This window comes from Ammospiza nelsoni, chromosome 4 (genome assembly GCF_027579445.1).
Source record: "Ammospiza nelsoni isolate bAmmNel1 chromosome 4, bAmmNel1.pri, whole genome shotgun sequence".
In the NCBI taxonomy this organism is placed as follows: Eukaryota; Metazoa; Chordata; class Aves; order Passeriformes; family Passerellidae; genus Ammospiza; species Ammospiza nelsoni.
This window is the reverse complement of record NC_080636.1, coordinates 46,486,607-46,501,501: the sequence shown is the minus strand read 5'-3', so window position 1 is coordinate 46,501,501 and position 14,895 is coordinate 46,486,607. Positions and strand designations below refer to the sequence as shown.

Genomic DNA, 14,895 nt, shown 5'->3' with positions numbered 1-14,895 from the left:
AATGAGAGGCTTGAAAAGTTGAGTTATTTTCTCTGGGCCACAGATTATGCCTGTGGCAGGGCTGGGAGCAGCCCAGCATCCTGTCTGTGATTCCTCTCTCCATCCCAGAGCTGGTCCCTGGCATCCTCTATCTCCTGGCCATGTGTTCCGCATTGGTTCATAATCTCATCACCTACAACACCAGCCTGACTTTCCTATTTCCCTGAACAGTCTGACCTGGAAATTGCTTTTGTTCCCTCCTCACAGGGAAAACGTGTGACTCCACTGTCAACTACTGTGAGTGCAACCCCTGTTTCAATGGTGGGTCCTGCCAAAGTGGGCTGGAGGGGTATTTCTGCCACTGTCCCTTTGGTGAGTATCCTTCTCTCCTCTTCATCTCCCCTTTCCCTACTCATATTTCTATTTATTTTTACCTGCATAAATAATTTCTGGCTTGAAATTTACTCCAGATCTGGAAAAAATGCATGCATTTAGAGGTTCAAGTAACTCATTTTTCTTCATAAGAAAATTAAAAAGTGATGTGGTCACTACAAGTACATATTTGTCATTCCTAGTAGCAGGTCCTTTATCTCTCATAGAAAAACATAAGACCCAGCCAAACAACTCAGTGCCTAAAAATTAGAAAGAATATTTCTGAACAGATAGAGAAATAGAGATAACTGTCCAAAAGTAAGAATGGATGCTTGAAATACTTAAATCAAGGCTATTGGCTTCCTAAAGATGAAACTTAAACACAGCTGGATCAGGGCTGAAGTACCTTCCCCACCCAGAATATCCAAAGTTCAGTCTGAAGGAGGAAGTATGATGATAACAAAGCTCTCCTAATGAATAACAGGCCCTTTTAGTGGAGCTGAACAGTAAGACCACTGTAAATAACACCAGTATTTTACATCAGAGAACCATATAGTAGAGCCGAAATAGTTTCATAATTTTTAGAATTTAATTATCCCAGATTTGGTTTGTGGAATGGACCCAATAAAAACATAGAACAACATGGATATTTTAAGGCATCGTGACACGATTGTAGCAGGATTGATTCTGAATGCAGATTAATCCAGAATTGCCATTTTTGATATGGAAAAGTATGAAAGTAAATGTAACAAATTAATAAAAGAAAAACAGAAATGTCCAGAAATCATCTACAGTGCTTCAAGGCGGCTGAAAAACCCTCTCACAAAAGTATAGTTCTCAACATGCATTTGTTACTAATGCTGAATATGTATTTCTATTAGCATGTGGAATAATTTGTCTATTCCCTTTTATTTCCTTTATTGTACATTTCCTCAGGGTTAATTAATTTCCCATTGTAAATGTAACAAATATTCATAAATTAAATCAGGAATTTTTTTCCCATTGTTGATGCAGTAAAAGAAAAATCAAGGGAAATTATGTGACAGAACTCTGAAAAGAAGTATGTAGAATGCACCAAAATATGAATATCAATTTTTACTGACATGAGGAGACATAATATTTTAATCACACATATACTTATTTAATAAGTATAAAAAATGAACCACCCAGCGAGAAACAGTTCAGATAACAGCCGCAGAGCGAAAAATAAACTCAACTTGCACATTTATTTCCATAGCTGGATTAATAAATGCCTGATGATAATTAACAGCCATGTCCTGACAGAGCTGTCAAGTTGGCTTGGTTTGGCATTTTCTGAAGAAGCCACAGAGCTCAACAAAGTGCTTTTCAATAGATGCATCTGTCCTTTCTAATTCAGTTTTTAAGTTTAAATATAATGTACCTCAGCCCCCAGCTGTGGGTAATAGCATTCCTCTGTAGGTTGTGTGATTTTAATTGTACGTTAGGGGTTCCACAGCCACGTGGAGAGCACATCCATGCTTCACACGGTGAGGAAAAATCTCCACGATTCCAGACTTCGCTTTCCCTTTTTCAGGTGTTTTTGGGAATCACTGCGAGCTCAACAGTTACGGGTTTGAGGAGCTGTCCTACATGGAGTTCCCCAGCCTGGATCCCAACAACAACTACATCTACATCAAGTTTGCCACCATCAAGGGCAGCGCCTTGCTGCTGTACAACCACGACAACCAGACCGGGGAGCGGGCGGAGTTCCTGGCGCTGGAGATCGCGGAAGGCCGGCTCAGGTTCTCCTACAACCTGGGCAGCGGCACCTACAGGCTCACCACGGCCAAGAAGGTGTCTGATGGACACTTCCACACCGCCATCGCACGCAGGGCTGGAATGGTGAGGAGTGCTAAAAATGGGGATTTTAAGGGGAATTCAGTGAAATCGCTCTGGCTTCCAGGCGAACTCAGAGGAACGTGAAATTAGCGACGTCGCGTTTGCTAGCAGAAACTCCAACTTTGGGAAAAACTTCCTTCATTTCTGCCTCACTCAAACTGACTCAGAGCCCTGTGGTGGTTTGTTTAGTGTGATGATGATAAAGTGTAATGAAAAAAACATGTGCAAAGTGCCCCCAAACTCTCAATGTGAAAAATGGGAGCCAGAAATAATTAATGACATAGATAACTACGCACGGGGCTAATTAACTGCTGTAGATTACAGGGATGATTATCAGGGAATGCTAATTAACCACAGTAATTGCAAAAAGCCTCAAAATAATTTTTCTCAAAAATCTAGAAAATAGACATGGACAGACATAAAATTCTAGGCATCCATGACCTCCTTGAGCTAATTCAGAGAATTTTCCAATCTCATCAGACTAGGAGCCTGGTTTTCCTCTGTAGCATACATGTAAAGAGTTAAAAGGTTACATTCTGCATCAAGAGAATTTTTTGAGAGGAAGGAGGGAAGTTACTTCTCTCTCTGTCCCCCAGAATGCATCTGAGGTGCGGAATTCTGCCAAAACTGGGACAACTGATTACCATATGCCTGGCACTCTGACCCCTCTCCTGCCTTCATTTTTTTCTCCAGTAAATGTTTTCTATTCCTCTTCTCTCATTTTTAATAATATTTCCAAAGCAGAACATAAACCAAATGCTCTTTGAATCCAAGCCAAGTTTTTTGACTCCACAGTATTTGAGCTAGAAATGAAACCAAATCTATTTGCCATCCATAATCAGTAACTATTGCCCAACAGTTCCCTTTTCAGGCAGACATGGCCAGCATACGTGGAATTCATGTTTGGAATTAAAGTCATAGAGCAGTAATATACAGTGGTGTTCCCCATTTTGGTTTGTCTGTGTCAAGGTGGAAGTGATGGAGGGAATAAAAGCAGTAAATTCTTCTACCCAGTGTGGCTCCCTTCTAGTCCTTGCTCTTGAGCCCTTAACTCCATTTCCATTTGTAGTGCAATACCTGTTATCTCAATTTATTCTGGGTCTTGCTCTCTTCTCCCAAGCTACAAGCAGCAGGAGAAGAGGAAATGGCCTCGAGTTGCAGCAGGGGAGGTTTAGATTGAATATTACTAAAGAGTTGTTCCCCAAAAGGGCTGTCAGTGCCTGGAAAAGGCTGCCCAGGGAAGTGGTGGAGTCACCATCCCTGGAGGTATTAAAAAGATGTGTAGATGTGGCACCTGGGGACATGGTTGAGTGGTGGCCTTGACAGTGCTGGCTTAGTGGTTAGACTTTTGCAGATCTTTTCCAACATTAAGGATTCTATGGTTCTGTGAAATCCAGTCTTCAGCTGGACTTGCAAATCCAATCTGTGTGTTTTTATGACTTATGTATCCAAATAAGATGAAGGATAATTGTGATGTTGAGCAATGACTTTGGTTTAATGTGCTTTAATACCAGATATTCAATTTGGGTTGCAAATTTAATAATTTACATCACAGCTTCCTAATGGTGAAGCCTGAAGGTGCACTTTAATCTTGACATGCACCAGGTTCCCATTTTAGTAACTAAAGTAGAATGTTACTTCCATTAATGAGATGTAAATGGCAAAGTATAAAGACACAGAGTAAAAGTTGCAACAAATAAATGAAGTATACTGAAGAAAGAAAAAACAGAGAAAGAAAATGTTTTACTTGTCAGTGTGCCAGAAGACTATAGAAGAAGAGAGAACATAAAAAGGGCTATTTATAGAAATTTCAGCCATGAATGCTTCAGGCTAAAAGCAAATATTTAAGACAACCTATACCTTTGTATGATTTTTTTTGTTTGTTTTTAATGTTTAAACCTATTCAGTAATGTCAGCTGTTTACAAACAGCACATGAAGAGAATCGCCTTTGTCTTAGATATTTCTGCTGCAGGAAAAATGTCTCCCATGTGTCCAAAACTGTATAAAATAGGCCCCCTTTAGGATTCCAAATCTGTCATTTCCTACAGCACAGTGGGATTTTATCGGAAACTGGTAAAATCATTAAGTTGTCAGTCCTGAGCTATTGCAAAGTGACAGGATAGAAAGGCTCATAATGTGGCAAGGTAACTGTAGAGTAATGCTTAAGTAACAAGCAGGAACATTTGACTAACATTAGAAAATAAATTGTATGAACTCTGTTCCAAGTAAAATATATTCTCAAATATCCAGCCCTTCAGCTGGGGCTGGAGCTTGGCTTGCAGAGCACATAGCAATGTAAGTTAGGGAGATTATGCTGATTGAGCTAAGAACAAAAAAACTCATTTCAGTTTTTGTTGTTGATGTTCTGAAGGAAAAATATGCATGCATGTGGTGGCATACAGAGCATCCAGCTTATTATTCTTTCTCTGAATTGTTTCATTTACACAAGGCTATAATCTGCTTTGGAACTGCAGACTGACATTTCTTGGGAGAAGCACTTTGCTCATTTGTATGGAAAGAAATTCAAGATAAGCTTCCATTAAAAATAGCAGATCGAACAATTTAATTTACTGTAGGGCATGATTTAGGGCTAAGAGCTCTGAATTTATTTGGTCAATGCAGTGTGTCAGCTTGTAGCATGTATTTGGAGCTAGCCTGGCCAATCTGTGGGGATTTCAACAGGCTGTTGTTACCAAACTTATTTGCAGGCAGTAGAAAAAAGTCTCTGCAGAGTAATGATATACTGATAGCCAGTGCTGCTTGCTCAGCTCCCATAAAGCAATCTAAATCAAAATATAAACCCAGGCGTTTTTAAAGGTGGCATTTGATTTAAATTTGCGGTAAAACTCTACCACACATCTAGCTGAAACATGAGGAGATGTACAGCGTGGAGATTATGTTTATTTTTCTGAAAATTTGTTTTAAGGAATAACTAACCTTCAGGGTTGGTTGGGGTTTCTTTTTTTCAGCGCATCTGTTATTAATAAATCACTGTGGGGACAATTCTTTGCTAAATAAGGAATAAAATAAAAACTCCTTTTCAAATCAGCAGGAGTTGTTTCATGATTTTAGTGACAGCTTTGGTTAGACTTTTATAGATTACAAATAGAAGGACCATGAGTAACTTTAGTGTAAATAAGTTAGATGGGTAGTCTCAGAATCACAGAATGGTTTGGGTTGGAAAGAACCTTAAAGATCCTTTGGTTCCAACCCCCCTGTCGTGGGCACAGACACCTTCCACCAGACCAGGCTGAGGCAACAGTGTTGTCTAGGACTTGATGGCTTGGGGGTAAAAATACTAATAATAATAACAATAATTAAAGAGCAAGACTGCTGTGAGTAGTGGTAACGCCTGGTACTTCTCTAAACATCAGCTTAGTCCCACTCTAGGTGTCCAGATGCTCCTCCATTTTCAAAGTTGAGATCCCTCATGACCTCTTAGTCAAGGGGTTACCTTAAGCAGGTCCATTTGGTTACTTTTTGAGTTTTATTGAGTGGTTGGTTATTATTTTTAACTAGTAATCTCAGTGTTTCTAATCCCAGGGTCATTTTTTTAAACTGGTAATCTCAATGTATGTACTCCCAGCTTTTGTAACATGCTTTTTATCAATTCCAATATGTTTAATATCATAGTAAAGCCCCTGAAGGAACTCCCTTTGTGATTGGAAGGGGCAGCTTTTTGCTGACATTATCTGAACCATGTCAGGAGTGTGGTATGAGCCAAAGTAACTTCAGTGTCCAGGAGTAAAGCAAACAAATATGAAAGAAACCCTGCCCAAATGTGAAAAATTGGTGTTTAACTCCATGTTTGTATGAAGGAGATAATTGACTCCCCTCTCTGTGACACCTTGGTGGTGTCCACACTGTGCTGGCAGGGTGTGGAGCTGAGCAGTGCCTCTGGAGCATTCTGCAATCCCAAGTGACATCATGACATACAAGTGCTCCTTTGTGGCCAAGTCCTTGATATAATACACCTAAACATAAATAATTCATGTAGTTGGGGACTAAAGCCTTGTAACACTCAGCATGTTTGTGTGTGTGCCTTTTGCAGGCAGCATCCCTGACGGTGGATTCCTGCTCTGAGGACCAGGAGCCAGGCTACTGCACTGTTAGCAACGTTGCTGTTTCCACTGACTGGTAAATATTGTTTAATTTTTTGGGGTTAGCTTGGGGTTTGGGTGGGAGTTTTTTTTTTTAAATAAGTTAAGAAGAAATCTCCCTGTAAAGTCAGAGAAAGTTGGAATAATGATAAGGCTCCCAAGAGTCATTTTCTTCCATCTTTGCGGAAGCAAATTAAATTTTCTGTGTGTGTTGCTGCTTGCTAGGTCAGGCTATATTTCTGCATGGAACTGGATCATAACAAGGAGTTTGCTCAGAAATCCCCAGTTCTCTACACCATGTCTGTCCCCAGGCTCTGGTGGCAGTCAGGAAATGCATGGCCATGAATAATTTGCACTGTGGTACAAATGGGGATAACATCTATTGCCTAATGATTTGGGGTCATGTATTTATTTAAACTGCACCTCTCATTGTTCATAAAGACATAGGAAATAAAATCACTTGATTAGTGCTGTCATTACAAAAATATTAACAGTAATTACTTTGACATTGTTTTCAGGTGTTTTCTGTTAGTTTTGAGTTCATAAACAGTGTCCAGTAAAGAAATCAAACTTTATTTCTGGTGTTTACTGTAACTAGCTCAGTAGTCTTGGGCTCAAATTTTTGGAGATAATAGTAACTTTAATCCAATCACTTTGGCTAATTTCTTAAAATAATCACAATGTTTCCTGCCACACAGGGTTTCCCTGCTAGCAGATGTGTTACATCTTTGTAAAACAATGAGTCCATCTTCCTGCTGTTTAAGTATCATCTACAATCTCAATTATAGTTGGGTAAAAAACCTTATTTGTTGTGATCTGAAGCACACTGCTCAGTCCAGTGAATAGAAATTTTGACATGCAAACTGAGTGTGAATTTAGAGTCGTGCCCACTATAACTGTTAGTTCAAGTGATGTTAATCTCTGTGTCCCCTTCTAAATGTGATATACCATTTTGAGAAGAGGAATTTTAGCCACAGGCTGTAAGTGATGGTTGCAGTTCCTGTGCTGTCATCACCATCCTGATGCCTGGTACTGATTAGTCATTTTTCTCTTTCACAGGACTCTCGATGTACAACCAAATCGAGTTACTGTTGGTGGCATCAGGTCCATAGAGCCCATCCTTCAGAGGAGAGGACAGGTGGAAAGCCATGATTTTGTGGGCTGCATAATGGAGTTTGCAGTCAATGGACGTCCCCTGGAGCCCAGCCAGGCTTTGGCAGCCCAAGGAATCCTAGATCAGTACGTCTGCTATATATGGGATCAAATGGACCCCGTTTGCAATAAAGGAAACTAGCATGAATGCTACTCCATTCAGACACCAACAGATATTTCTTGTTAGGAGAAAAAGACTGTAGAACCCACTGTAAAAAGTAGGAAGGAAGTGAATTTGGATTTAAGGTTCACTAAAGATTACAGAGTCTTAAAAACAAAAGCAGCATCATTACATTTCTATTGTTAGTGATAATTCAAGTAGCTTTGTGGGCTGAAATTGAGTCGCCCTTGTTCTTGGATTTCTTTATAAATTCCACCTGGTTTTGACTGTATTCATACTGTTTGCTAGCCCTCTACTCCCTTTTATTTCCTCTTAATCCACCATGTCTGTTCTCTCACTTTGCCTCTCAAGTATCACAGAATTTCCCTCATATCCTCTGAGTGCTCTTTCAGAAATGATGAATTATCCCATTCTATTGTTTTTTCCATCTCAGTATTTGAAGTCACAGTTGCAGCAATAATGTCAGTCTTCCATCCAGATTTCTTCGTTCACACTTGCTCTCTCAACCCCCGTGTTTGCACTGTTCATTGTAATACAAAGACCCTGGCAGTCTGCAGCATGAAAAAAAGCCTGAAAAGGTTTCTTCTCTCTTGCATCACAGATAGTAGTAGTTTGGCTGTCTCTGAATTCCTTCCTCTTTTGTAAGACTGCTATAAATTGATGCTGAAAATTGGGATCTGCTTAGAAACTTGAGCTGTCTACCGAGGTCCTTAGAATTACAGAATGGTTTGGATTGGAAGGGACCTAAAGATTATCCAGTTCCAATGATCCTGCCATGGGGCTTCTGCTAGACCAGGTTGCTCTGAGCCATCCAACCTGGCCTTGGACACTTCCAGGGATGGGGGGAAGAGCCACTTTAGCATCTCTGAGGGGAAGAAAAGGGAGTACCATTTAAACAGATGATAATTCCCAGCGCATTTGCTCTGCTTATTTGTGTGCACCTTTTTCAGCATCTGCTTTTCTGGTTTCTTTCAGGTGTCCCAGGCTGGAAGGAGCTTGCACAACCAGCCCCTGCCAGCACGGTGGCACTTGTGTCGATCAGTGGTCGTGGCAGCAGTGTCTCTGCAAGGATGGACTGACAGGAAGGCACTGTGAAAAATGTAAGGATGTCTTTATGTCTAAATGTCTTTAACATACACCTGACTGTGGCTCAACCAAAGGCTGTTAAGGGGTTTCAGGGCCATGTGATAATGAATTTTATGAAATAATGAAAACAAGCAGCACATTGCCTCTTAAGTAGTTTAAAAGTCCACAATGGACTGTTGCCCTTTCATGGGCTAAAAATGACAACAACCTGAATACATAATGTTTTCTGGTCTGTATATCACATTTCAGGTAACTTGCACTCATTTAAACTCCTGCTTCCCAATAACATATAATCTGTAACTAAAATAAAGGGATCCCATAGGAGGGATTTGCCTGCTATGGGGAGGCAAGAGGGTAAGCAAAAACCCCTTCACGTAAAGAGTGAGTTCATGTGCTTACGGCTTCTCCAGACTAAAGTCCTTTTCATCAAATTGACTGTGGATTATATGCAAGAAAATATTGTAAATGTAAATGAAAACAAGGCGTTTACACTCGGGGGTGATTAACTCTCATAGGAGTAGCCCTGTAAATCATTATGGGATTGTTCAGGAGAGCAAAGTGATTTATTTCTGTGTAGTTGTAGTATAATGACTGGGCTTTGTTTTTTTACATGTCCCATTATTGTTTAGCTGATTTATATGCTTTTATTGCACCAGTTTACAAAAGAATTTAGCCATAATTTTAACAGCATTTGGTAGTCAATGCTCTGCCTTTTTTATTCACTTTTTTTTTATGCCATAACAAATAGAAAGTCATTATCTCTGCCCTGAAGAGCTTAGAGTTCAATATATCATGAAACCCCGATGCAGTAATGGAAACAGTAACATCCCTGGGAAGGAATTACAGTTCTGAGAGCCAAATTTTTTTTCCCTACTCCCTCACTTGTTCCCTAGCGAGTTTTAATTTACTATTGACTGATAGCAGCAGTAAATTACTCGCACACTCCCACTCTCAAGCACACATTCTGGTGGAAGCCAAAGAATAGAGGGGCTGCAGTTGCCATTCACTCCTGCTGCCCCCTGCCCTTGACCCGCTCTGACCTTTATCTCTGCTCCGATGGCTGGGGCTGTGTGCTCAACGCTTCCCTGTGCTTGTCCCAGATATCACAGCTGACACAGCCCTGTCCCTGGAAGGCAAGGGCCGGCTCGACTACCACATGAGCCCCAACAAGAAGCGGGACTACCTGCTGAGGCTGGGGGCTGGCAGCCGGCCGGGCGTGGAGCGCCTGGAGGTGAAGTTCATGACGAGGAGCGAGAGCGGCGTCCTGCTCCACGTCCAGGAGAGCAGCAACTTCACCACCCTGAAGGTGAGATTGCACCTAAGGACCGGTTTGGTTTGGTTGGGCTGCCTCGTGTGCAGCGATCAAAATCGAGATTTTCCATTACTCTTTCTGTTTCCTTTATGAAATATTAGGTCTTTAGCTGAGACTAGGCACTGCTCCAGTGTCATTCATCGTCTCAACAATTCCCTTCCTATTTGCCAAGGTATCAGAAGATCTTGATGGTTTTATATCTAATCAGTTCTGTCTAGACTCCAAATAGTGACTGTTTTAAGGCGACGAGAACGGTGCTCATTGCCATGGTTATTATCATCATTACACTTTACAGAACAAATAATTTTGTTATTGGCCTTTTATCTTCTGATTTTTTTGAGCCTTGAACCCAGACCCTCCTTAAGCTAGCAAAGGATTGCCAAAAAGTTTTCATTAATTCCTACCAACATGGCTCAAGCTTATCAAACTAGGAAGTGAGGGATAACTCAAATTCATGAGGTTACTCACAGACCAATGTCAATATCAAATTATTTTGGCATACATAGCTGAATTAGTGCTTCAAATGCCACACTGTTTTGGGGCTTTTTTGCTGGTTTTTTTTCCCTCAAAGAGCTTATTGCTGCTGAAGTTACCTTTCTCAGGAGAAAGCGATGGTTTGGTTCCTGGCGGTGACTCAGTCCATTTACTCATAACTCTAAATGAGTACAGCAGTGATGTTGGCAAGCCCCTTTATTGGGTTGGTGTAAGCTCCAAGTTTCCTTGACTGCTGCAAGGCTTTCCAACTTTTTTTTCCCTGACTTTTAGAGAAATTCATACAGAAATTCACACTTTCTAAGCTTCAGCCCCGTGGATATCCTCCACCTGCCTGCTCAGAAGCTTTCCTGACACACCGGCTGCATTTAAGAAGCAAGTCTGCACTACTTCCCTGGCATATACTTTTACCACATCATTTCATAGGAAGTTTCTGCCTAGCTCATATTAGCAGATAAGATCTCATTATTTTTGACTTCTGGAGAGAAAAAACCTTTTTCTCCCCCCTAGCAGAATTTGCTTTATTAAAAAAGAAGAGAGAGAGTTGCCTTTCCTGGCTGAAGCACTGGCACTGTGTTTATGCAAACACTCTTGTTATTGTTAATATTGGTGAAGTTGTACGAGCAAGCAGAGGGTGTCAAGTCCCAGCCCCAGCTGTGCAGGGGAAGAGAGCAGAGGTTTGCCTAGGACCAGATGCTGAAGTTTGAGGAAGGAGAGCCGTGCCGGTTGCCAGGCAGTTCTCAGATAATGCTAGTTAGTAAAACTGAAGTAATTTAACTGTAGCTAGTGCAGTATGGCCTCTGCACTGCTCCTCATTCCCAGAGTAGGTGTCACCATGAGTATTCCCTTCAGTGGTAGCCTGAGATGCCAATGTAGCCAACCCAGCAAAAGTCTCCATGTCATCTCCATCTACTCCTGGTGCAGAAGTTGGGCTTTAGGGACCTGTCTTGAAAATTCTTGTCAGTCTTCAGAACAGACAATTTTATAACTTGATTTTTGTGTCTTTTAATATGCCTGTTATCCAAAGTATTAGCATTCATAGAAAACCTGCCATGTGTTTTTAATATTAAACCATGCTAGGGAAAAACTGAGAGTCCTGTGGCTACTTCCATGCCTTCACATTTTTCCTCTTGTAGCTAATTGGTTTTGGTGTGGCTGGGATTGGGGTAAAACTAGAGAAGTGGTAATAAATCAGACCCACTGAGATTGTGAGCAGTTGGTTCACTAAATGATGGATGTAAACTCCCAGCTAAGAACCCAGGAGGGGACTTTATCATTTAAAGGGATCCTCAATCCAGGAAAGAGGCAAGTGTTTCCAGATTACATTAAATAATTGTCAAATTCAGTTGGAAAATGCTTCCTCCAAAATCCACTACAACAAAGAGAGTGGGGCATTCCTTATTACTAGTGCTCTTTGTCACAGCTTATTTTCCTACAAGTGCACGTTGCAAGTAATTCAGTTAGAGGTAATGGGATAAATAGAGCGGGTTAAAGGTGAAATTGCCTGTCTTGTCCTGCTTTATCTAGAAATCTCATCTGCAGTCAGATTAAATTAACATAAACAGAGCTCTACAATCTCTGAATTGTATGGGTAGAGATTGGATTACATTCTACCTATTTCAGCTAAAATACTCCTGTGTGAGGGGTGGTTAGGCACTGGCATGGGTTGCCCAAAGAAATTGTGGCTGCCCCATCCCTAGAAGTGCTCAAGGCCAGGTTGGATGGGTCTCTGAGCAACCTGGGATAGAGAAAAGTGTCTTGTCCATGGCAGAGGGATTGGTACTGGATGATCTTTAGGGTCACTTCCAATGCAAACCATTCCGTGGTTCTGTGCATATGTCATGTTATAGGAACTAGACAGATCATAACCCTTTTAAATGAACTCCCATTCAAGAGCTAGTTTTAAGACAAAACCCAATTTTTTCAGCAAATGAGACTTGGAGTAAACTAGAATCAGCCCTGTAGTTAGGAATATGCTTGCTTTAGTGGTTCATTCTTTTCATTACATTCTACTTGTCATTCACTCAGCCATTTAAATAAAACCCAGAAATTTGTGTTACTCAGTGCTGTCAACTTCAGCCTTGGTTTCAAATTTAGAAACATGTTGTGCTTCAAGGCACCATTCCATATCTTTTCCTAGTTGAAGCAGTCATGGACCAGTCTTGTCTCTGGAAATTTTCTTTTCCAAATGCCCCTAGTATGTTATTTATGAGTCTTTTAGCATTAGTCACATGTAATTTTAAAGATATAGAAATAAGGTTAAAGAATCATGAATTATAATAGAAAATATCCGTTGTTGACAGGTAAATAATTCTACAGACCTTTTCTAAGGTAAAATTAAAAATTTTACTTCTGTGCTCAGTCTCCCCTTAAGTTTGGAGAGTATTGTCTGGCATGGTGTATCCCTTTCTCTTTGCATAAAAACTAAAATACAAGGCACTGTTTTTATAGGGCATAAAAGACAGAATAAGACATAACAAGCCAATACAGGTTGCAGACATAAATATATGTATACATTCAGCTCAGTCAAGCTTTTTATAAGTTATTGTGAGAAATGGTGTTTAATATGTTTTGACAATCTGCATTTGTAACAGTGGGATTTTCCTTGGGCTGTGTGATAGTTTAGACATATGCCACTTGTGTTTTATCAGTAACAAAAGCATCCTGTCTGTGAGGTGAGCCTTATCAAACAATACATTTTCAAGTAGTCTAAATTACTGCCTTTGAAAATGAAGTGGATGCTCATATTAACCATTCTTGTGTCCTCCATCCAAATGGAAAACGTGCTAGATGCATTCATTCAGGCAGCTGCCAAGACATGAGCGTGGTCTTAGAGCCTTATTAAAGCTGGAGTGTCTGAACAAAGTCCTCAGCTTGCATCACCGGAGAAGCAAATCCAGAACATTTAACAGTTTCTGGAAAGGAGAGCAGCATTCTTGTAGCCAGTGTGTCATCTCACAGTTCTTCCCAGGTGAACCTTATTTTTCCTGGAACAAAGGAAGCAAGGCTTTGAGAGCTTCCAGCAAACCTGGGGTTGTGACCTTTCCTGGACTCTGCCTGCGCACGTCCCGCACGCGTGGGGTACGGATCTCAGGCTGGCTGAGCTGGGACAGAGAGGAGCTGTTCCATTCAATATGTGTGACCAAGCATGCAGGAATATGTGACCAAAAGTACAGAGCACCAAAGGAAACTTGCAGCGAGTCCCAGAGCCATCCTCTGTGAGTCTGCGCAGCTCTGTACGCCCCTAGGAGGTCAGCCAGCATACGCAAATTCATGCAATATCTGAGAAACTGGCAGGGCTGGATGTTGGGGATTCTTTTTAAGCTCCTGCATCTTAAGTGCAGAATTTGCACTGATCTCATTTTGGGATCATGGTAAGAGGTTTGAAATCCCACATCTCACGATTCGGTAGAATTGTGAGGCATCATTATTAAGAGAAAAAGCCATAGTATTCTTCCGTTTTTCCCTGGCTGTTCACAAGTTTTAAAGCGGTTTGCTCAAGAAAGCACTACTTGAAAATTCTCACAAAATCACGCGCTTTGCAGCTCTTCAGAAAGCTTTCTGAAATACCACAAAAGTTTCCTGCAAAATACCAATTAGCAGAAAAAGCAGATATGAAATGGGGCTCTTGCTCAAGCCCTGCCATGCCTTATGCATTCCTACTGTGTCGTAATAAAAACTGGATGCAATTTTCTTGGGCGAGGACAACATCTGTTCACTCTGCTAAGCATTTTCCACACTTGCCTTGAAGAAGGAGAAAGAAATATTCTTTCTCTGGTTGAAATGTGTGTCATGCGCATGACCTATAGCTGGCTGCTCAGTAGGATTAGCCAGGGGTTGAATGGGTGGCAGCTCTAAGATACCCATTTTCTGCTGAAGTTTCTACAATGTGGTGTATTTAATTCTGGCCAAATTTTTAATGGTAAATAATTAATGCTTTTTTAGTACAAAGCAGTTATTTGGGGAAAAATATACCCACCCCAGCTTTCTATTACACCAAAGCCACGTGTTACTGTAGCTGTGAGTATACATCAGAGGGGTTATGTGTGCGTGTTATGCGACACCATTTTAAAATTACGTGTCGTGTTCTTCTGAGCAGATCAAAGGTGGGAAGGTGCACTACATATCTGATGCTGGAGTTGCTGGCAAGGTGGAGAGGAACATCCCTGAGGTGTATGCTGCAGATGGCCAGTGGCACTCGGTGCTCCTGGAGAAGAACGGCTCTGCCACCATCCTGTCGGTGGACAGGACCCACAGCCGGGACATCCTCCATGCCACCCAGGACTTTGGTGGCCTCAACGTCCTCACCATTTCTCTGGGAGGAATTCCGTCCAGCCAGCCTTTCAAGAGCACAGCTGCAGGTAATTTTTTTTTCTCCCCAAGTACTGTAATTCTTTATTAGTAATTAGCATACATCCAT

The 14,895-nt window shown here is 41.1% G+C and overlaps 1 protein-coding gene across 1 annotated transcript in view; it reads left to right on the top strand.

Annotated features, from left to right (window-relative positions):
• FAT4 (FAT atypical cadherin 4) overlaps positions 1-14,895 on the top strand; it is a 120,246-nt gene that overhangs the window by 99,863 nt on the left and 5,488 nt on the right. The window contains exons 10-16 of the mRNA XM_059470900.1: positions 247-351; positions 1,907-2,214; positions 6,264-6,349; positions 7,372-7,551; positions 8,561-8,685; positions 9,772-9,977; positions 14,575-14,836. Coding sequence (XP_059326883.1) covers positions 247-351; positions 1,907-2,214; positions 6,264-6,349; positions 7,372-7,551; positions 8,561-8,685; positions 9,772-9,977; positions 14,575-14,836 — 1,272 coding nt within the window. The remainder of the gene's footprint in view (positions 1-246; positions 352-1,906; positions 2,215-6,263; positions 6,350-7,371; positions 7,552-8,560; positions 8,686-9,771; positions 9,978-14,574; positions 14,837-14,895) is intronic.